The 24,376-nt window shown below is 35.8% G+C and overlaps 1 protein-coding gene across 1 annotated transcript in view; it reads left to right on the forward strand.

Moving 5' to 3' along the window:
• Positions 1 to 24,376, forward strand: part of Ptprq (protein tyrosine phosphatase receptor type Q) — a 227,017-nt gene that overhangs the window by 146,994 nt on the left and 55,647 nt on the right. Inside the window, exons 28-33 of the mRNA XM_008852127.2 lie at positions 4,616 to 4,802; positions 7,918 to 8,162; positions 10,454 to 10,520; positions 14,378 to 14,536; positions 15,051 to 15,273; positions 16,839 to 16,912. Of these exons, the coding sequence (XP_008850349.1) occupies positions 4,616 to 4,802; positions 7,918 to 8,162; positions 10,454 to 10,520; positions 14,378 to 14,536; positions 15,051 to 15,273; positions 16,839 to 16,912 (955 nt within the window). The remainder of the gene's footprint in view (positions 1 to 4,615; positions 4,803 to 7,917; positions 8,163 to 10,453; positions 10,521 to 14,377; positions 14,537 to 15,050; positions 15,274 to 16,838; positions 16,913 to 24,376) is intronic.

Consider the following 24,376-nt stretch of genomic DNA (forward strand, 5'->3'; position numbering starts at 1 on the left):
TGGGCTTTTTTTTTTGAATGGGAAGTTTTGTATTAGAGTTTCAATTTCCTTATGTGTTATGGTTTTGTTTAAGCTGTTGATCTATTCTTGGTTTAGTTTTGGTGATTCCCATGCTTTTAGATACCTGTCCATTTCTTTTAGGTTTTCAAATTTAGTAGCGTATAGGTTTTTAAAGTATTCCCTTATAATGTTCTGGATCTTTTTGGTGTCTGTTGTGATGTTTCCCCTTTAATCTCTGGTTTTGTTGATTTGGAGGTGTTCTTTCTTTTGGTTACCTGGGCTAGTGGTCTGTCAATCTTGTTTATGTTTTACAAGAACCAGCTCTTGGATTCATTGATTCTTTGTATTGTTTTCTTTGTTTCCATTTCATTAATTTCTGCTCTGATTTTTGTTATTTTTTCTTGTCTTCTTGATTTGGGTTTCATTTGTTGTTACTTTTCAAGAGTCTTGAGTTGCAATGTTGTCATTTATTTGTGTTCTTTCTGATTTTTTAATGTAGTCACTTAGAGCTATAAACTTCCCTCTAAGGACCGCTTTCAAGGTGCTACAGAGGTTTTGTTGTGTTGTATTGTTCTTTTGATTTAGTTCCAGGAATACTTTTATTTCTTTCTTAATTTCTCCTTTGACCCATTCATCATTCAGGAGTGTGTTATTTAATTTCTGTGTGTTCATGTAGTTACTAGGGCTTCTTCTGGCTTGATTTTAAGTTTCATTGCATTGTGATCTGATAGAATGAATGGAATTATTTCAAACTTTTTGTATTTGTTGAGGCTTGTTTTGTACCTCAGTATGTGGTTGATTTTGGAGAAAGTTCTATGGGGTGTTGATTCCAGAGTATATTCTTTGGTGCTTGGGTGGACTATTCAGTGGATGTCTGCTAGGTCCATTTGATGTATGGTATTATTAATTCAGATCTCTCTTTGTTAATTCTCTGTCCTGTTAATGTAGCTAATGGAGACAATGGGGTATTGATGTTCCCTACTATTAATGAGTTGGGAATAATCTTGGTCTTAAAGTCCTGTAGTACTGTTTTTATGAAGTTGGGTGCATCAGAGTTTGGTGAATATGTGTTCATGATTGGAATATCTTCTTGGTCAATTGTTCTTTGATCAGAATGAAGTGGCCCTCTTTATCTCTTCTGATTAGTGTTAATCTGAAGTCTATTTTGTCAGATATTAGAATTGCAACTGCTGCCTTTTTCTTAGTACCATTTGCTTGAAATATTTCTTTCCATCCTTTCACTTTAAGGTAATGCCTGTCCTTGAAAGTGAGATGGGTTTCTTGAAGACAAGAAAAAGATGGACTTTGTTTCTTAGCCCATTCAACTAGTCTGTGTCTTTAGACTGGGGAGTTCAGGCCAATGATATTAAAGTAATTAATGTAAGATATGTATTGATTCCTGTCGTTTTGATTTTTGTTCTCATTCTTGGTGTAACTGTGTGTCTCCACTGTTATGCATTCATAAAGGTTCTTTCTGTTACCCCTTGGATATAACCATTCCTTTCTTCAGCTGTTTGTATTACTTCAGGAACTCTCTGAAGGGCTGGTTTTATGGACATGAATTTTTTCAGCTTACTTATGTCATGGAAGATTTTTCTTTCCTCTTCAACTATAATAGACATTTTGGCTCGATAAAGTAATCTGGGTTGGCATCTGTGGTCATTTAGAACTGGGAATTCTTTGGTCCAGACTCTTCTGGCTTTCATAGTTTGCACTGAAAAGTCACCTGTAATTCTGATGGGTTTTCCTTTATATGTGACATTTTTCTTTTGCAGCTTTCAGTATTGTGTCTTTGTCCTGTACGTTTAGTGTTTTTGCTATGATGTGCCATGGAAAGTTTCTTTTCTGGTCCTGTCTATTTGGTGTTCTATGTGCTTTTTGTATTTGTATGGACATTTTTTTTTCTTTAATTTCGGGAAATTTTCTTCTACAATCCTGTTGAAGATCTGGTCCATACCATTATCCTGAGATTCTTCTTCCTGTATGCCTGTGATTTGTAAGTTCGGTCTTTTTATGGTGTCACACAATTCCTGCATATTCCATGCTTGTGGTCTAATTCATCCACTTTATCTTCCAGTCTTGATATTCTGTTTTCCATTTCATTCATCCTATTGGTGAGGCTTTTTTCTATTGTTTCTAATTGGCTTATTGAGTGTTCCACTTCCTTCTTCATTTCAGCCTGAGTATTCTTCAATATTTCTAACTCTTTTCTGAATTCATTTGGAAGTTTATCCCTATCTTCTTTCAGTTCTTTCATTTTTTTGTTTGTGTGTTCTTTAAATTCACTGAATTCTTTTATCATGTTTTTAGTTGTTCTTTTGAATTCAATGTCCTGTTTTGTCTCTAGGGGGTTCTCATTGTTCTCCTCTAGAGGATTGTTGGTACTTGGTGGGGATATATTATTTTGTTTTTTCATGTTATTATTTTTTCACTGTGATATGTGGATTTCTTTTGTTTTTTCTGATTCTTGTGTGAGATTCAAGCCTTCCTTTGTTGAGTTTAGGTCTCTTTCTGTTTGTAAGCTTTATGTGTCTTTGTGGTTTACTTTTTGGGCATGAAAAGCTGGTTGGTCTAGGCTTCAGGTTCTCTGTTTTGATTTTATATTGGAGGGTCCAGATGGCTTTTGTCCTGCTGCTCAGGAGTTCCCACAGAGGCCCAAGTTGAATGAGGATCAGATGCTCTCAGGCTTTCTCCTAAGGTCTGGATCCCTCTAGTCAGCAGGCACAGTACAATTTGGGAGGATTGCTAGTTAGAGCTAGGATTCAGGACTCTCAGGCAGTCAGGAAGGAGGCTGGTCTCAGGAATCCAGAGCAAGCAGGGAAGAAGGCTGGTCTCAGGAATCCAGGTTGGGGGTGGGACAGCCCAGCATGAAGGCTGGTCTCAGGTATGCAAAGTTGAAGTAGGGGAAGGAGCAGGCTTTGAGGGCTCCAGGAGACTAGTCTGAGGAATTGGGTTGGTCTGGGTACAAAGGATCAGGAAGCAGTGGGGAGTTTGGGCCAAGAGGGTTAGTCCAGAGGTCTGTGGTGCCAAGAGAAGAAATGGACCAGTGCCCATGATAGGAGGAGAGCAATAAGTCTAATTTTTATGCTGAAATGTTTTCCCATTGTTTTAGGGACCTTGGCCATCGCTTTCCACTGCTTTTTCTAAGGTGATAATACTTACAATAGTGTTCATTTTTTATTGTCTTTTAGCAACATCTTTTTTAAGTTAAAAGCTCTCAGAAACAAAAAATTAAAGAAATAATTAAATAATACAAAAAATCCTATCTCAAGATTAAAAGGACGTGAAACTTAAGAGTTGACTTTTCAGAAACATTTAAAGAAATGATTGAGTAATACCAAAATTCCTATCTCAGGGTTACAAAGGATGTGAAAGTTAAAAGTTAACTTCATAATGCAAGCCATACATAAAACTAGTTGTAGTTATTTCATGTACCTAAAAGCAATATGCCTCGCAGTGTTATAGATTTTCTAATGATTATGTCAAGAAAAACTTTGAATTTTTTTTCTCTGTGTACAGTGTACATGTTCGTGTGTATGTGTGTGTGTGTGTGTGTGTGTGTGTGTGCATGTGAATTCAGGTGCATGTGAGAGCATGCACATACATGTGGTCATAGGTTGACATCAGGTGTCCTCCTCAGGCCTTTTTTTTAAAAGACAGGATGGATCTCTCATTGAACTTGGAACTGGTTGATTTGGCTAGACTGGATGGTCAGAAAGCTCTAAGGATCTGTTCCTTTCTGCTCTTAACATCCAGTATTGGGGTACCAGATGTGCCCCACCCCACCTGGCTTGTACATAGATGATAGAGGTCCAAGCTTGGGTGCCCATACTTATACAGCAAGCTCTTTACCACCTAAGCCATCTACCCATCCTGAAGCCCTTCTATTTAGTGCTAAAAACTTTAACAATGTTTAATGTCTAGTGTTAATGGGCAATAACGTCCATCAAAAACAAACTGTTTGAATTAATCATACAGCTACATTTAATACACCCAAAGATACTCCTTTGTGTACTTTTTTGTAATTATGACATTTACAGTTAGTTACATCCATATTTCGGAAGACACAGAGTGCTGGGTTAGAGCTTTGTAAACTGTGATTACTGGCCAAAATTTTTACAAATTGGATTAAAATTTAAAAATGTATCTTCTGAATATTGTGATTCAGCTAGAAAGTACATAAATACAGTGCAACTATCAGTGTCTTTTGAATTATGATATAAATTGCATTTAGTTTTGAGGATAATTAATTTTTTAAATAAAAATCGCCCAGCCAACTACCTCAGATCTCTTCTTTACAAATCTTCATGAAGTAGTATAACTTGGTATTACCACCCCAGTAGAAAGTAAGCCACAGCATAAGTGGTTTGCCAAATGGCTTTTAGGGGCCATTTTGGGATGTGAATCCTGGGTTCAAATTATAGAGGCACCAATCCTATATGCTTTCTTCTATAAACTATTGAACCAGAAAATAATTTCATGACGACAAAACTTTCCATTTTGGATTTCTTAGAAAAACCTGATTGCAAAGCACATAGGTAAATCTTGGACAGATCAATATGCCTGTGGTTTTGGACTATTGTTTTCCTTAACTGTTGAATACTTTTCCCCATAGGTAGATGATGATGACTTTAATATTTCCTTCATGAAATCAAATGAAGAAAATAAAACTATAGAAATTAATGACTTAAAGATATTTACAAGGTATTCTGTGGTAATCACTGCGTTTACTGGAAACATCAGTGTTGCCTACACAGAAGGGAAGTCAAGTGCCAAAGTGATAGTTACCACATTAGAATCAGGTAAGGGATGTTTTCACCATTGTTAAAAACTGACTGAGACTTGGCTGTTGGTCTTTCTTACAGTTCCTCACTCTCTACTATAAAAATGATATATGATATGAGGCATTTTAAAGCAAATAAATAAAAGGAAAAACCAATGACATCGCAATTGACAAAGTAAAGCCTTTTGTTAACAACAGCTTTGAGGCAAAGTGGGACACAAAGAATCTTCAATCCCAGTAAACACAGAAACAAATAGAAAGCATTCCATAGTACTTTTTGTACCTGTTAAATCTGCTATTTTATAACCTGAATTACTGTGCCTATGAAGTAATTTTCCAGATGTCTGTACCCAATAATGAGCCATCTAAAATTTAGCTTGATTTTTCTGTCTTGACTTTAATGAAAATTTACTAATAATACTCCTCTGTTAAACAACCTGGATTTAAAGATTAAAATCCAAGTTACATTGATTTTAATTATTTTCTACAGTTAGTCAAATGGTATATCTTATTATGTGACTATTTAATAACTTTTAGAATTTATATAGATTTCTTTAAGTTTCTCTGAACAGGAGCTGAATGAACAAAAAGGCTGTGAAAACAATAGAAAATAAGTGTGGAAAGCAAACCTCCCAGAGCTTGCTTGCCCTCCTCCTTCAGAGTCCTGATGGTCTTTGTTACCAGATATGTCCCTGGAAATATCAGGTGGAGGGATGGCTTGTTATAGATTAGTTGTTCCTATTTCTAAGGGATGTATATGAGGTAAAAATATTTTCTGCCATCTTTTCCTTATACTATATTTTCTATTTTTTTCCTATAAAGATTCTAATTTACGAGATAATTTTTTCTCACACTTTGATTTTATTTGTCTCTATTTTCCTGACAAGTATCACAGACTTTTTTTTTTTTTGCTAAGCTTTTTGTGTTTCTCTTGTTTTTCTCTGAAGAAGGAATTGTTGAATGCATTCACATTTATGTATAAAGCCCTGGTTGTCAAATCTTAATTTTCTATATTATTCAAGACAGTAATTAACAATATTTTTAAAAAACTAATTTCCAAGAGAATTTATGATGTAAAGCCATGGATAACTTGGGGATAAGAAGTTCTTACAGACATTGAGGGAATCTGTTGCCTTATCCAGCTTACACCTGGTCCTAAATTTAGAGAAACAGTTCTTTTAAGCTAAAAATATATTTCTCAAACATTGTAAGTGTATAAAAAGCAAATGTAAGCATATATTGAAACCAGCTTACCTTTATTTTAACTATACAGTTTCTACTTAATATTTGGCAAAATAATATTTTACCTGCTTTTCTTTTTTACTTACTATTATTCATTAACATTTCAGAAACTGCTTCAAGAAACTGTCTATAAAGATGTTTGAAAGTTAACAAAGCTTGGGTACCTGATAGCCAACTCTTAAATCTTCCTCACAGAAATTTTTTACAAAAGAGAAAAAATTTCCATTCCCTGTTGATTAAAATGAACTTACTAATTCATTCTGATAGTCTGGTATGGGGAACTGTAGCTCTTTTAACAATAAAATTCATAAAAAAGTGTTTATGTATCATTTATTTCATAATCTGTTGTAACTAGTGACATACTAAGCTGTTTGTAATTCAATAAAATAAACTGAATATCTCAAAATTTAGGAATTAGAAAAAGATAATTAGAAAATTGTCAAAAGGAATTAACAGATATTTTTATTATCCAGGAGTCATGGTTAGAGAAGAAGCACATAATTAGACAAAATTTCATTACCATTAGCCGTACGGAAATGCAAATTAAAGCTACAATATCATGTAATTATATATCTACCCAAGCAGATAACATAATAATTTAAAAAGTATTAATAGTACCAGAGACTGGAAACCACGAAGAGAGATTGGACTTTGATACCTGTGAATGGGAATATAAAATGGTATAGGCACATGTGAAAACCATTTGGTAGTCTATCTTATAAAACTAAATATGCACTTCTCGCATGACCAAGCAATTGATAGTTAACATTGATCATAAAGAATCAGTAACAGATGATCACACATGCATGAGTATTAATATTAGTCTTAACAATAACAAAAATTGGTAACAACCCAAATGTGTTTCCAGGATAAACAAACTATCATAACTACGAAATGGAACACTTCTTAGTGATAAAAACAAAACAAAACAAAACAAAACAAAAAAAACGCCCCTGTACCGTTTCTCTATAATTGGAGACTTGTGGATCAGCGATGACTCAGCTGGTAAAAATGTTTACCAACTGACAATTTAATTTTGACCACTGGGACTCACGTGTTGAAAAGAGAGAATCAAATCTGTGAGTTGTCCTCTGACCTCCATATGTACAACATGGCACCCACTTGCCTGCCACAAAATAAATAAATGCAATTTAAAAAAAAATGAAGTATTGATACACATGGCAGCCCTTGATGGGCCTCAAGATCATCATGCTATCAACATGTTGAAAATGACAAGACAATAGAAATGGAGAATGACTAGTATGTGCTACTAACAAGGGCATATTAGGAGAGAGCATGTTTAAAGTGACGGCCTGGCTTTATATGTTCATTCTGTTGGTGATTATAGGAATTCGCTAGGATTAGAATTCTGTAGAATTATAGCTCATTGACAAAAACATGAAGGTCATGAATTCAGAATAAGACCTGTAGTCTTACTATTGATCCTCTAACAATGTCAATACTTTGACTTGATATTCAGCTACATGGGGCAAAGCTGGAAGATGACATTATGTGGGACTATGTTCCTGTTTTGACAATTTCCTGTGAATTTGTGTTATTTTTAAATAAAATGCTTTAAAATTCAGAGAAGCACTTTCCATATAAAAGTAAATGTAGCAGGACTGCAGGTGCAGCTCAGGGGTGGCCCTAGCTTTGATCCCCACCACGGAATACACAAACACATATGAAAAGACAAACAAACAAACTGAAACAAACAGGATTTTTATGAACTAATGAAATCAGTTTCTTGGCCATTTGGCTAGTTTATATTATTATATGGTTATACAATGTGTGTATTCATCTTTAAAAGCAGAAACTTGAAGGAAATTCATTTTATATTGAGATTACAATGACACATTTTAAAAAGTGTAATTGTCAATATTTCTTTACAGCTCCCAAAGACCCACCTAACAATATGACATTTCAGAAGATACCAGATGAAGTAACAAAATTTCAGCTGACATTCCTTCCGCCTTCTCAGCCTAATGGAAATATCCAAGTGTACCAAGCATTAGTTTACCGAGAAGATGATCCCACTGCTGTCCAGATTCATAACCTCAGCATCATCCAGAAGACAGACATGGCGGTCATTGCAATGCTAGAAGGGCTGAAAGGTGGACATACTTACAACATCAGTGTAAGCAGTCACAGCTTTAACTATTTACCTAGCTCCCTAACTCAGTTTAGAAATTCAGCCCTCAGAAATGCTGTACTAACTCTGCATACCACATTTCCTATATCCTTTTGTGAGATTACTGTTAAAATATCAGCAGAAAAAATATTTAGATGAATGAAATTGTCTATTTCCTGTTACAGTTCAGCAAGTACTATTTTCTGAAAAGTTTTCACAAGAAGAGTGGACATCTAGAAATAATGAAAAAAGAAAACGCTCATTAAAGTCAAAGAATAATGACATGTAAAGAGATAGTTGTTGAAAAGAAAATTATGTATGTGATTATAAATGAAGTACATAGAAGCAAGTTTCAATGAAAATTTCAGAGATGAGTTTATTTCTACCATAAATATGTGCACAATTTCTCATACATATATACAAATTATTTTATCCTTTACTTTTATTTTATTTTGGTCTTTTTGAGACAGGGTCTCCCTGTAGCCCCAGCTGTCCTGGAACTCACTATGTAGACCAGGCTGGCCTTGAATTCACAGAGATCCACCTGCCTCTGCCCTCCAAGTGCTGGGATTAAAGGCGTGCGCCACCATGCCCAGCTCCTTTACTTGTTTTTATATCATGCTTGGAGATTATAAGATGAATTGTCTGGTTTAGAGAAATCACCTTTCATCAACCTATCACCCAATCTACACTTTCCATAGATTAACTTTTAATCCATAGAACAATTCCTTATAATTTTCAATCAGAATATTTTATGCTGATACAGAAATATAAATAGGTAAATATACACTTTTCCTAACCTTAACTTTTATCTTTTGAGAGATTCTTATTACACATTCAGTTAAGTAGATCACTTTTATGAAATATCTATTAGAGGATGAGTGGCAATTTGAACCTGAGTTCAAATCTTGGCATCTGTGCCCATCTAGACAGCTTCAAATATATGACTCAACTTTCTTATGTGAAAAATGGGTGATAGAAATGGTAACTTCTTCAGGATTCTTTTGTGAGGATTAAATGTTTATGGTTATGGTAGGTAGAGAAATACTATATTATCTTGGCTATTGTGAACAAGAGAGACTAGTAAATAAAACAAAGTATAGTTAATCTCTAAAGAAAAATTAAAATTATATAATGACTTGAAAATTGCAATTTAAAGCATCATTAGTATGTTAAGGTTCACTAGGAATATTTTTATTTTAAAAGATTAGCTAGTATCTTTTATGCACATTGCTATTTAAGAAATCCAACTTTTTTGAACTTATCTCAAATTTATAATCGTATCATGAAGAAATAAAAAGTGGAGCATCACTTTTCTTTTTGAATAGTTTATTTTCTAAAAAGCCAATGATGCTAGTAAATACTTCATTTAGTTATCTGTGCCGCATTTTATAGCATTTGTCTCTTTAATATCTCTGTCATACCGTATATGTTATTATAGGTTTAATCCAACAGAAGAATTTCCAGAGTATTAACACTACGGAAGGATAGGCCAGTACACAAAATAAATTAATTCTAATGAATATAGTATGTATACCAAATTGTGTTTAATAAGTACAACAAAATTGCTCAAAAACACAGTTTTTGTTTTATTCAGCCAGATGAAGGAAATTAAAGGATTCCGAGTCCTTAGCTTTCTAAGTGCAAAGTTAATTGAAAGGATTCACATTGGTGTAAATCACCCTCTGTATACACAAACAGAAATGTTTTATGTGTATATGCTGCATTATGCAGGTTATAGCGTTAGAAACTTTGGGGCAGGGGTGAAGAAGGGCATAAAGGCCAACTTTCAGGAGGATGATTTAATACAGGAAAACAGGGAGGCTGAGGGAATAGGATTTCATCTCAGAAGCCAAAAAAGGATCTTGAATATGGATTTAAAGCAGGTCAAATGAAGTAGATGCAGAGAGAAGTAACAGATGTTGGAGTTGACGAAGAGAGCGTCAGCACAGTGGTTCTTATGCTGGGCTCCTCCTGTGGGTTCAAATAGCAGCCGCAGTCTGTCCTGGGCTTTGGGATGACACTCTAGCTCACTCATTTTGCTCTCAAGATTTTCTACCAGAATGACACTCTAGCTCACTCAGATTTGCTCTCAAGATTTTCTACCAGAATATCAATTTTAAGAAATACTTCCTTGTCAATATTCTTCTGATATATATGATATTCAGTTGGGTCAAGAAAACATTCATAGGTAGTACACAATTACTTTTAAAAGAGAGATAACTTTTTAATTGCTTATGACCATATTCAGTTATAAGGAGGACCTGAAATAGTGATAAGCTCTTGCTTTGTTTTAGGTTTATGCAATCAATAGCGCAGGTGCAGGGCCAAATGTACAGATGAAAATAACCATGGACATTAAAGGTAAATGTGAGCTGCCTTCTGATAAAAAGTTGTTTATCAATGTTTACGATCTGACTTTCATGTGAAAGCTTACAAATCTTAAATGATGCTTATGCATCAGTTATGCATGTATTAAGTAACAATGTATGCTTATTAAAAGTATATTTGTAATATCTAAAGAATAGCATGAATTATTAAAGAGAATGCCCATGCTTTGTCTTATATATTTTTGTTTGCTTGTTTTTTAGGCAGGGTCTCACTATGTAGTGCTGTCGGGCCTGGAACTCTCTATATAGACCAAATTGGTCTTGATCTCACAGAGATCTCCTGCCTCTGCCTCCAGGGATTAAAGGCATGCACAATCATGCCCAGCTGTTTTATAATTCTTTTGTTTTAAAACACAAACTTTTCTGAAGAAAAAGCCCATTCATCCTATCTAGTGTCACTTCCTTAAATAATATCAACTCTCCCTCACCCAGAAGTGATCAGCTGCCAATAGTTGTTGGGCTAAGGTTGGCACCTCCTGACCATTTCCCTGTTCTATGCTGGTTTTTGTCTGATTGAATTTGCATGAGTCTTGTACATGCTGTCACCATTGCTGCAAGTTTGTATGAGCATGTTCCCAGAAGCCTGGAGGAGTGTTTCCTTATGGTGATGCACTACCCCTGGCTCCTACAATCTCTCCACCCCCTATTCCTCAATGATCCCTGTTTAGAAGAAAGTTTGTTTAAATAGTCTGCCTAGATTTTGAGGCACCTTAGATTATTTAACTGATCTCTGTTTATCTTAGAACTTAGATTCAGTTTAGTTTATCAAATAGTACTTATGAAACTCCCATATAATCAACATCATAATTTTGATTCTAAAGTAGATCAATTCATTAATCTTGGATAGTATTTTCATAAAGATTATAACTAAAATTCTCCCCCTGACAAATGATCCACAAACCCAAAAGAAGAATTTAGAGCCATTTGACCAGTTTTGGTAACTGCTTGTCTGAAGATTGAAACAAAGTGATGGATCTTGCTACCTCTATCACTTATAGAGCCATTTAAAAAGAAAGAGAACAAAGACTTCATGAGACTTTTTAAAGAAAACATCAACAAACACTAAACAAAAGAAAACTCCAAAGCATCTGTTCCCAGCTCTCTTTAGCAGAATTCCAAGTAGTATGTCTCCCAGAGTGTTGGAAACTCTTGACACTGAATTCCATATTGGTCTCTTGATATGCATTTGGCTCTGGAAACACTTTTTAACATGTATAAATCTTTAGAGAACAGATAATATTGATGGCTACCCCTCAGATAGTTTATTATGAGGACTGAAAGTGATAATCTTTTGAAAACTTATTTGGATAGTATCTGCAAAATTTTACTATTATGAATAAAAAGATTAGATAAAATTATTAATTTTATCTTTTCATTAATCACTAGCCAATATAAATGCTTCCCTATTTCTAAGCAATATTTTATTTTATTTGATAAACTTCTGGGGTTGCAGAGATGGCTCCACTATTAAGCACACTTGCTGTTCCTGCAGAAGACTCAGGCTTGATTCTCAGCACCCACCCTGAACCACTCACAAACATACATAACTCCTGTTCCAGGGGATTCAAAGCCCTCTTCTGGCCTCTACAAGCTCCTGAATGTGTGTGCTGCTCACACAGACAAGCAGGTACACACTCAAACATATAAATTAAAAAATAGCAAAACATTCTATATTTTGAAATAAACAAAGTTTTCAAAACCATTGTTTTTCATAAAATGTCTTCAGAAAACACAAAGATTGAATCATAGCATGCTAATTTCTCTTTATTACTCAGGATAGACATGTATGCATGCAGATAGAGCAGACCCATAGTTTTCACACTTTACTGAAACTACCCATTTCACGTTTTGCCTTTCTCATGCCAAAATGATTCAAAATGCTCCTTCTCTAATGCAGGCAGAGAAGATAATATATGTTTGTCATGGTGGAGTCCTCAAGAAATAGCTTTTCTTTGGTGGTGTGCATGATTTTCTTAGTCACAGGAGTATTGAATTAGCAGCAGTCTCATGTGACAAATAACATAAGGTTGGGTAGCAGTAACCAGTAATTTATTCCTGTTAATGAAACTTGTTCCAAGTGGCCTCGTGGAGGGCTCAGAACTTCAGCAAACTCAACCTTTCTTCTACTCTATCCTGCCTCCCCGATTTCCTTCCTACTCTCCTTTAGACAGCTCTGATACCAGGCATCTGTGATATGAGTATTCTTGTCACTTCCTCCTGCTATTTGCCCCTTCATTATTCATAGATCTTTCTCTCTTATTGAAGTTTATTACCTCATACCTATCAAGTCTCATTCTAGTTTTTGCTTGTCAGAATACCAAAGAGATGCATCAACTAAGAGATTTGCATTTGACTCTGATACACAAGAGAGAAGGTCAAAGACCCAAGTAAAAAGGGTTTGGTTGAAATCCCGATTTTTGCATTAGACAGGTATAAGCCCATTTTCTCATCTATTAAGTGGGAATAATATTGCAGATTTTGTGGCACTACTGAGAGACTTTTAAAAAATATTTAAATCTGGTTAATTAACATACTGTTGCTCAAACAACAAATATATATGTGTGAATCTGTGTGTATACATATATTTCATTTCTTCTTATAGCTGTATATATGTGTATATGTCTGTGTATATATACATTATTATACACATTATTATGGTACTTTTAGAAAGTATTCTGGGAATGTCTATTAAAATTAAAAGTGCATATCTGAGTGGCTAGGAATATAGACTAGTGTATAAAGTGCTTGCTATATAAGTATGAGAATCAGAGTTCAGATCCTTAGATTCCATGTAAAATCAAGTAGGCATCGTGACTGTCCGAAGTCCAGCACTCTGGACGTAGAGACAGTGGATCCCCAATACAAGCTGGCTAGGTAGACAAGCTGGAATCTTCAAGTTCTAAGTTCAGCAAAAGAATCCACATCTAAAATAAAGTGAAGAGCAATTAAGGAAGACACTGTATGTCAACTTTGAGCCTCTACATGAGTAAGCACATTTATGGATGTACATGTGCGTACACACACACACACACACACACACACATACACACACAAATGAAGTACCTTTCTTTTTTGTAACAGAAATTCTAGTGTTTGTAATCTAGTCCATAGAAATACAAAGGTGAACAAATAAAGTTCATTGTTCAAGATTAATGACTACAGAAAATGTTCAAAAACTGTAAGGAAAGTGAATTTTCATTTATTGGGTAGATGGATGAAGAAATATTATCTAGCGGTACTGTATATTGTAGTCACTAAGACTACAGTGTGAGTAGTTTTATATATGTGATAAGCAATATGTGGGGTAATTCTAGTGCATACTGTATTCACATTAGAAAACTCAACAGTTAGAAGTCTACCATACATGATTATATGTATTTTACATGATAATATGAACATAAATAAAAATATGGGGGACTGTCACTCAAGGGCTTGGCATGGAATACAAGCAAGAAGGTTGCTATGACTAGAATAGAAATTAGTCAACCGGCAACACAAAGGAAAAGAATAAGTTATATCAAAGTATTAGTGAGATGTCAGTAATTTTGTGCGTTTTAAAATTTCTAGTGACAGCATTGATAAACTGAGTATTTTTAAAACACAAGGAGGAGTCACATGCTCAGACATTATCTCTGACAAGTCTCACACTCACAATTATATGTACATGAGATAATAATTGCTGAATCTCTGCTGTATCCAAACACAACTTCTTTGTTTGATATTTGTGTTTGTGTTCAATTCATCTCTAAATTATCTGCATAAAATTGGAATTTCAAGCTTATTTCTTCTGATCAGAAAAAAAAAATTATAGTGATATTTTCCTATTTATAGCTCCAGCTCGACCCAAAACCAAGCCAATCCCTATTTATGATGCCACAGGAAAACTGCTTGTGACTTCAACAACAATTACAATCAGAATGCCGATATGCTACTACAACGATGATCATGGACCAATAAAAAATGTTCAAGTGCTTGTGGCAGAAACAGGAGGTATCACTTGATGTCAGTTTATCTTGTGAAATTACAGGAGGCTCCATTCAAAATTAGTGAATAAAGCTGACTCCTGATGTACCACAATTTAAGATTATTAATAAAATGTCAATATTATCATTGATTATAGTAATTATTTATCTCTAGAGATATTTTACCAAAATGTGAAAAGGCATATATGTGAAAAATATATGATTTACTTATTTCGCATGCTAGTATGATTGCTCTGATTTGGACAAGATAGAGTCCCCATAGCTTCTTTGGATATCTGAATGAATGAGAGTGACTCTTGACTGATGGATGAATCATCTTACACAACAATGTCTTAAATTCATAGGTGGTGGAGGATAAAGTTACCTGTCTCTCCAGGCAGACATTGAATTATCCCTTTTGTTCATAGTGTGGCTGTTGTTGGTATAGATTTCCCTAATGGAATCATACAAAGTATCCTATTAATGTAAAAATGCCTTCACTGTTACTTGTAATAGCTGTTTTCTTTCCTTTCTGAAACTAGTTCAGCAAGATGGAAATGTGACAAAATGGTATGATGCATATTTTAACAAAGCAAGGCCGTATTTTACAAATGAAGGTTTCCCAAATCCTCCATGTGTAGAGGGAAAGACCAAGTTCAGTGGTAATGAAGAAATCTACATAATAGGTGCTGATAATGCCTGTATGATTCCTGGAAATGAAGAGAAAATTTGCAATGGACCTCTGAAACCTAAAAAGCAATATATGTAAGTATAGGTTATGACAACCATGTGCTACAATTTTATTACTGTGTCACCTGTCCATCCACCCACCCTGCCACCATTCCAGTGAGCACTAGATTTCTGCCATATAGAGTGGGCCTGATTGTTCAGGCAAGGGGAATGAAAAAAAAGGCATTATACACTCATTGAACAGGTATATAGTATTATAAGAAAAGCATACAGTCCTGAAAGAAATTATGATTTTGGTACATTAGTGTGACATGAAAAGTGTGATATTGGAGGCTATAAGTAGGTAGAGAACTTATTTCTGTAATGAATGCCCTGACTAATGTGTTTTCATTTGTTTTCTTGCCTCTTGGCATGTACAATGATGTATAAGTTTTCAGAAACAGCATCATGATCTTTCAATTAATTATGGTTTTCCTTTATGACGCTAATAGCAATAACTCTCTTTTATATCATGTCAAATATCTGAATGAGTGACTTTATTAGTATTTTATTAGATGTGTTAATTTTATTCTCTATTTAATTGATGATCTTATTTCATATAATAAGACTATAATTTAGAAGATAATTGCTTTAGCCTTTATTTTCCAAATGTAATTGTAACTATCAATTTTTTTTAATTCAGGAGCTTTCATTTCTGCCTGCTAGCTAAAACATTATTAAATTTCTTATAAATATCTTAGGCTAAGCTAGTATTAGAAAAATTAGGAAAAAGTAGGCAATTAAAATATAATGCACTATCAGTTATTATTAAATGTAATTACTTTAAATTAAATTCTAAGTTATTGCTTGAACTAAAGAAGACAGTTTAAAAATGATGAGCTTCAAAATTTTATATTTACTCTTATTTATTGTTTCCTTTGAATATTTGTTTCCTAGACAGATTCATTATAAAACAAATTAAATCATAAGAGTTTGATAATGCTAAAGAATAAATCATACACTGAGAGTTCTTTGTTTTACATGTTTAAATGGAAGCTGTGCTTTAGTTTTCAAATGAGGTGAATTTCAAATGTCTTTGAGGATCTTAGAATCACCTAGTAATTTTTATGCTTCATTCACTTCTGTACTTTTATCTATTCCAAACATATAAAAATGAGTAAATACAACTAGACACGTACTAAAATTTGAAATCATTATTCTTAATTTGTGTACATGTGAACAAAATAATCTTTGTAATTTGATTCTGTTCTATTTCCAAAAGCAGTTGAGATATAACAGGTATTATGAATCATATTTGTTAATTGTATTAGTCACACTTTTACTGGTCCTAAATTATTCCATCTAAACAAATATGAGGGAGATGATGTGCTTCATTTTCGTCCACTGCTAACTGCTCATGAATTTGCTCAAGTTTCTTGTCACCGTCTCATCCGATTCAATGAACCCAAGAGCAGAATAAATATTAACTTGATACAGATTCATTATAAAGTTGTCTGGTGGTAACTTAATACTAAATTCATGTCTTGTTAATGTATTTTTCTTGACTAAACTATACATTTTTCATAATTATTTGCTAAAATATTTATGGAAGAAAGTAATGGGACATGTAAATTGTTGGCTTTTCTTTTCTTTTTTTCTAGGTTTAAATTTAGAGCAACAAATGTCATGGGACAATTTACTGACTCTGATTACTCTGACCCTATTAGAACTTTAGGTAAGATATATTTTGTAATTTACATATCATATTTTACTGTGTATGACTGTAGTATGCATGCATGCATGCAACTATGCATGTTCACATGAGACTGTTACGTGTGTGTGTACAGGTTGACATGTACATGTGTACACTTGCTTGTAGATGTCGGAGGTTGGCATCATGTGTCTTCTTTCATCACTGTTTTGAGACAGGGTCTCTTGCTGAACTCAGAGCCTGCAGACTGTGGCTGGTCACGCTCTCTAGCTTGCCCCAGGGCTCTCCTCCTGAGATCACAGACATGTGATCTTGCTGCTGAACTTCTAATGTGGATCTAGGGATCCATACTCAGGTTCTCAAGTTTATAAAGCAAGCACTTTGTCCACTGAGCCTTTTTCCCAGCTTTATCCATCAGCTCAACATGTTTATATAATGGGGACACTAAAAAAATTTATTGTTCCTTTGTACATTTCATACAACCGTTCTTAATCAAATTTAGATCCCTTTTCCCATCCATGCTCCCCAACAGACCTCATGTATTCGACCATACACCTTAATTCTTACCCAGTCAAGCATTTGTACCCAGGTATCCTTCGATGCAAATATATCCACTGGAGTCTAGTCAGCCTATTTAGAGATCATTGGTAAGACCAAATCTTCCTCACCTAGTAGCAATTAGTCTTCAATAGTTTCCCAACTAGGGCCAAGGGAACATTTATTAAATGTTCAGTCAATATACTAATCTTCAGCTGAATATTCTTAAATACAAGTTTATTTCAAAGTTAATTAGCTTAACTAAGAAAACTATTCTTCCAACAGTCTTTTGCTTTTGTAATTTGAGATAAGTCCTCTCTATGTAGCCCTGGCTTGCCTGGAAATTTCTATGTAGACCAGGCTGGTCATGAACTCACAGTGTTCTGCCTGCCTCTGCCTCCTGAGTGCTGGGATTAAAGGCCTGTGCCACTGTGCCTGGCCTTCCAATATTCCTTTAAAATAGAGACGCTCCTACTATATATGCCTGACTATAAATTCTGTTAAAGTATTGCTTCCGTGCTGACACTATCCTAAATAAAACCTTAACTCTTTAAATGTGTAATCTCATAGGTTAAAGATTGTTACATAATAAAAGATAAATCATCTTATAGTGTTTTCCCTTGAGTAATTTTTAAAACTATTATTTCATTTCTTTTATTTTACATTTTCATTATTTTTTCAATTATATCAACATAAATCAGGTCTAAATATAACACCATTTAGTCAAATGCATGTGTCTGTCATCTTAACCATTACAATAATTGCATCTGAAATTAAATATTCTATGCTGATCACACTTGTAGGCTCTTTTCATATATTAACTGACAAACTCTCTTAAATTATATTTTAAGTTGGGTCAGTATTTCTCATTGTGATTTTATGCCCCAAGAGATATATGACATTTGTAGCCATTGTCTGTTTAAGTAAGAGAATGCAAATGGTGTGATAATGCTGCGGTTGCTGCTGCTGTCACTGCCGTAGATGCTGATGCTGTTGCTGCATCTTATTGCTTCTGGTGGTATCTGCATTTCTGCAGTGCAGGAGGCAGCCCATGCTGTCAGTTGTGATTAGAATGAGAAACTCTAAGTGCTGGTCTTTTCTCCCTTTTACGGATGAGGTAAACAATGCTCAAATTGTTTAAGTTATTGTTTGGACCAGATTTCTAGAATTCTGCCCCAGGATTCCACACCAACTGAAGGGTTAAGGTCTTGATTTAAATCTTAGCTCTGTAGTTTGAAGTAATAATTTAGTTTTTATAAATATGTTACCTTGTTTGAAAAATGAGACTATCTTTTTGAAAGGGTTCTTGAAATGTTTAAATAGCATATATTACATATGTAAAGATATTAAAAGTTATAGTTAGTAAATTGCTCAGTGTTTGATAGCTTCTCTTGAGTTATAATCAAATATATTGAAAAACATTTTTATTTAAGAGAAATTAATTCCCTGGAATTTTACCCAGATTACAAATTCTTAATTATTTGTACCAGAGCCTCAAACAACCAAGTCACCTAATGTAGTACTTTAAGGGTAGGTATGTGTCTGGATATTATTTGAATATGCGTGAATTCTGGGTTGGCTCTGATCTTGCTGATCTCTGAGAGCATCTACAAGACATATCAGTGAGAATATTTACTGCTGAAAGGTGGACTGTTCACCACTTCAGTCCGAGAATCTCCTCAGACTGAATACCTTCTGCAGTTTATACAGAGAGAAAATACATCTTTAAGAAATAAGATGCACAAAGTATGCTAAATACAGCAGTGTCTACAAATATTTACTAAAGAGTAACACATTTCTTTGGCTAAAGTCTTTAATTTCATAAAATAATTGGTTTGATTAATTTTACCCAATAAATTTAATGATTATAAAATTACCTGGTTTGACTTGTGGTTTTGTAATTGTGTGGAACATCTTTCTTTTATCTGATAGATGAGTTTATCACATCCTGATATCACTATAGCAAACTAAATCCCCTGAATTCAGAATTTAAATAGAATTACCACAGCTAAACAGTGATCCTGGTGTATTTGCTGATGGAAGATAAAGGACAGATAAGATGCAGAATTCAAGTGCCTTAGGGAGCTCATATGTCATAGAGAAGGGCTGAGGGGAGCTATGCTTGCTGTGCTGGGTGTCATGTGCTTTGTCTCTCATTACTTTTTGGTTTTATGCAGATTATCAATGGGAGGACAGGTTCAGGCATCTAAATGAGAAGTAAAGTTAAGTCATCAGGGTAAAACAAGTCAGAACAGCTGAAGAAGGGGCACAGTCAAGCACCAAGAACCAGGTAGAGAAGGATGTGGCACCTTCCAAAAAGGGTGTCATCTAAATCACACAGTGCTTCTCAGCAATGGCTTTTGCTTTATTTCCTCTTCTCACAGCCAAGGGAGTAGACTGCAAGTGTTAATTTCAGAAATACATAGTTGGTTATCTGATTTTTTTCCCCCATGGAATCATCATCAACCAGACAGTATTGCTTATGTACACTGGAAATAAGGGAATCTAGAGCATGTGAATTATTGGAGTTAAGGATGAAGCACAGGCTCCTGTAAAGTCCAGAAATGAAGAGGCCAGTGAAACATAGACTAGACACAGCAAACATCACATCACTGAGCTGGTAATACGTATGACAAGGAAGGGTCGAATGTATCTCTCTCAAGGTTCACTGTAATATTTGTACATTAGCAGCATAAGGGCAGCCATTTGGGATCTCTCTTAGATTGATTTTCTGTGGACCCTGTTCTGGAAGAGAGTGGTTTTATAATTAACTTGTGCCCTACAATGCTTAAATGGCTATTAAATAGTGACAGATGAGATAGAAGGACATTAATAGAAGATTATTGAGAAAAAAAATCACTGTTGGCAAAAGAACATCACAAAAAAGACAGGGAGTCAAGAAGAAAATAAGATTTTTTCCTGTAATGAGAAAACGCCTACAGCAGAAATGGGGACAAGCACATAGGCAGGTGATTGTACAAATACCTCTGTGTGATCAGAGATGACAAAGGGAGATTGAGCCATTTTTTCTCTCTCGATTATGCCATGTGTGGCCTGAATTCTTTCTGGGTCTCCTGTGAGATCAGACAAACCTTATATTTTATGTGTATTTATTAACTTACAAAGGAATGAGTACCCAGTGCCTAGCCCTGTGCCACGCTTTAGAGCCCACCTTATCAGACTGTGCCACACCCATAATTCGCTCACGCCTTTGGGGCAAGCAATAGCACCAGGTTCATTAAAAGTTATTTTATTCTGTCTTTCAGCTGTTGCGAGTGTGGCTTGCTGCTTCCCTACAGCTCGAGGCTTCTCCAGCTGGCTTACGGATTCTATTCCAAGATGGCCCCCAGCCACACCCCCATAGTCCACACTCTGTGTCAGGCCCCACCCATTGGAGGAACTAGCCAATCGGGAGACACTCCGTCCCTTTCCTCCGCTCTTATAATTTTTCCATCCATCTTCCACTAAAGTCCCTGAGCCTTGGAGGGGGTGATAGATGTAGGGCAATCTCTCTGCATCTTGGCAAGAGAGTGGCTTCTTGGGCCTCCCCATTAGTCATGTTTAGGCTGTGGCCACTGATCTATCTCAGTGGTGTTTCTTCTACTATAAAGACAAATGGAAGGAAGTAGACACATTTAAACAAACATGAATGTAAATACAGATGCCTAGAAGATACCCCAATAGGTGTACTATATTCATTAAACAATATACTCATGATGGCAACTCCACTAGGGCAAAAGGCGTTGGCCTGGTCTACAGCACCAGATGTATGTTACACCCCTAGAAGCAGGCCTTATCCAGTTAGAAATTTGTCAGTAGCACATATGTGGTTGAGCCATTATTGGACTTGCAGGTATTGCAGCACGTGAGTCCATCATTGAGTAAACTTAAAGGGGATCCTTTCCTCCCCAATCCTCTGTATAGAGCCTTCTGGCAATATGAACATCATCCATCCAGTGGCATGGAGTTTTTTGGCTTAGTCTCAGTTACATTTCTTCTTCTCCCGTGCTCACAACATGCAGTGTCCTCAGCAACATGGCCTTACCGACCTTTCTAGTGTACAAGCGACATTAATGGCAATAGCCTTGGTGAATTGGAGGACCTCAAGGGTCTCTCTCTGACCAATTGCTCATAGGGGAGCAACCCACACCAGTACTGTAGATTTTCTTAACAGCTGTCTATAGCTGGCCTTTGCTTCTTCAGGTATCTTTCAAATGGGTTTCACATCTGTGAAACACTTGAAGGAACATTGACATTATATATTCATCACTCATGGACAAAGTCTCATAAAGCATGGAAAGGTTTGGTCCGTTCGTATTAATTGTTTTCTCCATAGATCCTTGTTAGTTACCATAGCATGGGTATGAGGCATTAGTTTGGTTAGCTCATTGCCATTTTTAGTTATCCCGTTAGATTCTTTTATTCTTGATACACTTAACAGTTGCCTGACCCTACACTGGGCTAAGGAGGCAGGGGGCTTCTCCTGTCCCCCTTGCAGTTGTTGGTTCCGAGTCAGACAGGCTCTGGGTCTGCCTCCTGACTGTAGCCACATCTGTCATTGTCCCATTGACCACACCAGGTTTCTGGGGGAGAACTTGGTGGGAAAACCTGCTTCCACCCCTTTATCAGAAGAGAAATACATCTTATTTATCCTTGTGGATTCTTAACCACCCCTTGTACAGTTGTTATCCTTCTAATGTCCTTTGTAAACTGTTCTTCTGGTTTTAAAGCCTTCCAGAAATGCCTTAGTACCAAATTTGGTTTTCTATCAATTTTTTCTCTGGGGATTTGGGCTTTACATAAGTCTTGCCACATTTGTCATCAAGTAAACCAAGCGGACCATTTCCTCTGTCTGGTCTTTTTATATCTCTTATAGGGTGTTCTTTATCTCACAGACATATTTTACATGCTGGTCAGAATCATTTAGATTTGCCAAAACTTCTCTCACTTTACAAAGATCCTGTCCCATCAAAGGGCTTAGTAAAGCCATTAAAGCTCCATACCATTTTCAAGGTCCTAGTTGAATTAAGCTTTCCTTCATGTCTCTGCTGAACACAGTCTCATCTGGCCCAATGAACTGGACATCATATATTGCTTTTCTCATACCTAGTTCTCTCAGTAGTGACTGCCCTTCCTTTATAGTCCTCCAGCCCCTGCTAATCATGTTAGTTGGTGACAACCACGTATCTTTAATGCCTTCAACCAGCCATCCCATTAAGGACTGCTCCCCCCTACATTGGCCTAGGTTGAACAGCCTATATCGTAAGGATGGATGGGTGGTTATATAACTCAGCTGTGAAGCTCCTGAAGGACTTAGACTGACATTATTTGCTCCCATATCCCATACTATCACAAGCCACGTGGCCAGGGGCTCTCTGCTTTCTTGCTTATAAGTTTTCCCTAGTTTTAACAGTTCTAGCATGAAATATTTCATAGCTACAGCACAGTTAGCTTTTTTTCTTTTTTCTTTTTACTATTATCTGTCTTTTCCTCTGAGTCCCTGGACTTTACACAAGACTAAGTGTCCCACCTTTTTCCTTTCTCAAGCTCTGCACCTGGGTCTGCCTTTTCAGCTTTTTATCTTTTATCATGCAAAGTGGCTGCTCTATTTTTCTGGGAGCTCCCTTTGGGTCCAGAGCAGATAAAAGATTTTCTAACCTTTGAGTAACTTTTAACAAATCTTCACATACCCACAACATATCCCCACATTTACAACATAGCTGTGGCCCATGCTTCTGTGTGGCTGGCCTCTTTTTAGTAACCCATTGCAAAAACCACAACAGTGCCACCATTAATGCTTTTCTAAAACTCATTCTCAGTTTTGTCATATCCTGCCGACTACACCAATTCTGCGTGATCAGACAAACCATATAATATATTTTATGTGTATTTATTAACTTACAAAGGATGAGTACCCAGTGCCTAGCCTCATGCCTCACCTCAGAGCCCACCTTATCAGACTGTGCCACACCCATAATTCGCTCACGCCTCTGGGGCCAGCAATCACCCTAGGTCCATTAAAAGTCAGTCCATTCTGTCTTTCAGCATTTAGCCACACCCCCATAGTCCACACTCTGCAGCAGGCCCTGCCCATTGGAGGAACTAGCCAATCAGGAGACACTATGTGATAGGACAGATGATATAATTTATAGCAGACTGGTGGAAGCAGCACTCTTGGCAAGCCTGCTGAAGACTTATGTGTACATGTAATCCCAGTCTTCAGCAGAAGTCTATGCCCCATCAAGCCAATCAAATGATGGACAGATAAGTGTTCATTTAGTGGTTCTATATACCACAGGTAACAAGCACCCAGCTGAACAGCCCATAAATTTAAATGTTACCATCTAAGATTGAAAATAAGGGACCAAAAAAATAAATCATCATACACTGACTAACCAAAATGAGCTTAAATTTAGTGAAAAGAACTAACAAAAGCACAAGTGAGAAAAGAAAGCAAAAACAAAAGCGCAGGAAAGACTTGGCACCCAGAGATATCTTCACAGCCTGTAGAAATAAACGGGAAATGACATATGTACTCCTTTAAACTGAAAAATAAAACATTTGATTTTGCTTTCATTTTAGATTTAGCATTAGAATTCTCATTAACATAATTCACATGAACTGTCTTCAACTTTTCAAATCCTCCTAGGGCATGAGAGCTTATGGAAACTGTTTGTAGGTAATGCTTTGGTTATAAGGTTTAATTATAGAGATTTCTGTGATTTGGAAAATCAGACACCCCTTTCTTTACCTTGCAGGGCTCTCATTAAAGCAGAAAAAGATGAAACCGTAAATCCCACAGCAAAGGCACTCTCTGCTTGTTTTCTTTGGTCAAAACACTTCTCACTTAATTACTGTGCAAACAACGAGATGTTCTAGTGTACTTGGCCTTAGAGAAACAGTGTTGTCACTGCTTCTGAAGCAAGAGGATTACTTCACCCAAGGCAGCAG

Source organism: Nannospalax galili, unplaced genomic scaffold, assembly GCF_000622305.1.
Source record: "Nannospalax galili isolate Female #2095 unplaced genomic scaffold, S.galili_v1.0 scaffold390, whole genome shotgun sequence".
Classification (NCBI taxonomy): domain Eukaryota; kingdom Metazoa; phylum Chordata; class Mammalia; order Rodentia; family Spalacidae; genus Nannospalax; species Nannospalax galili.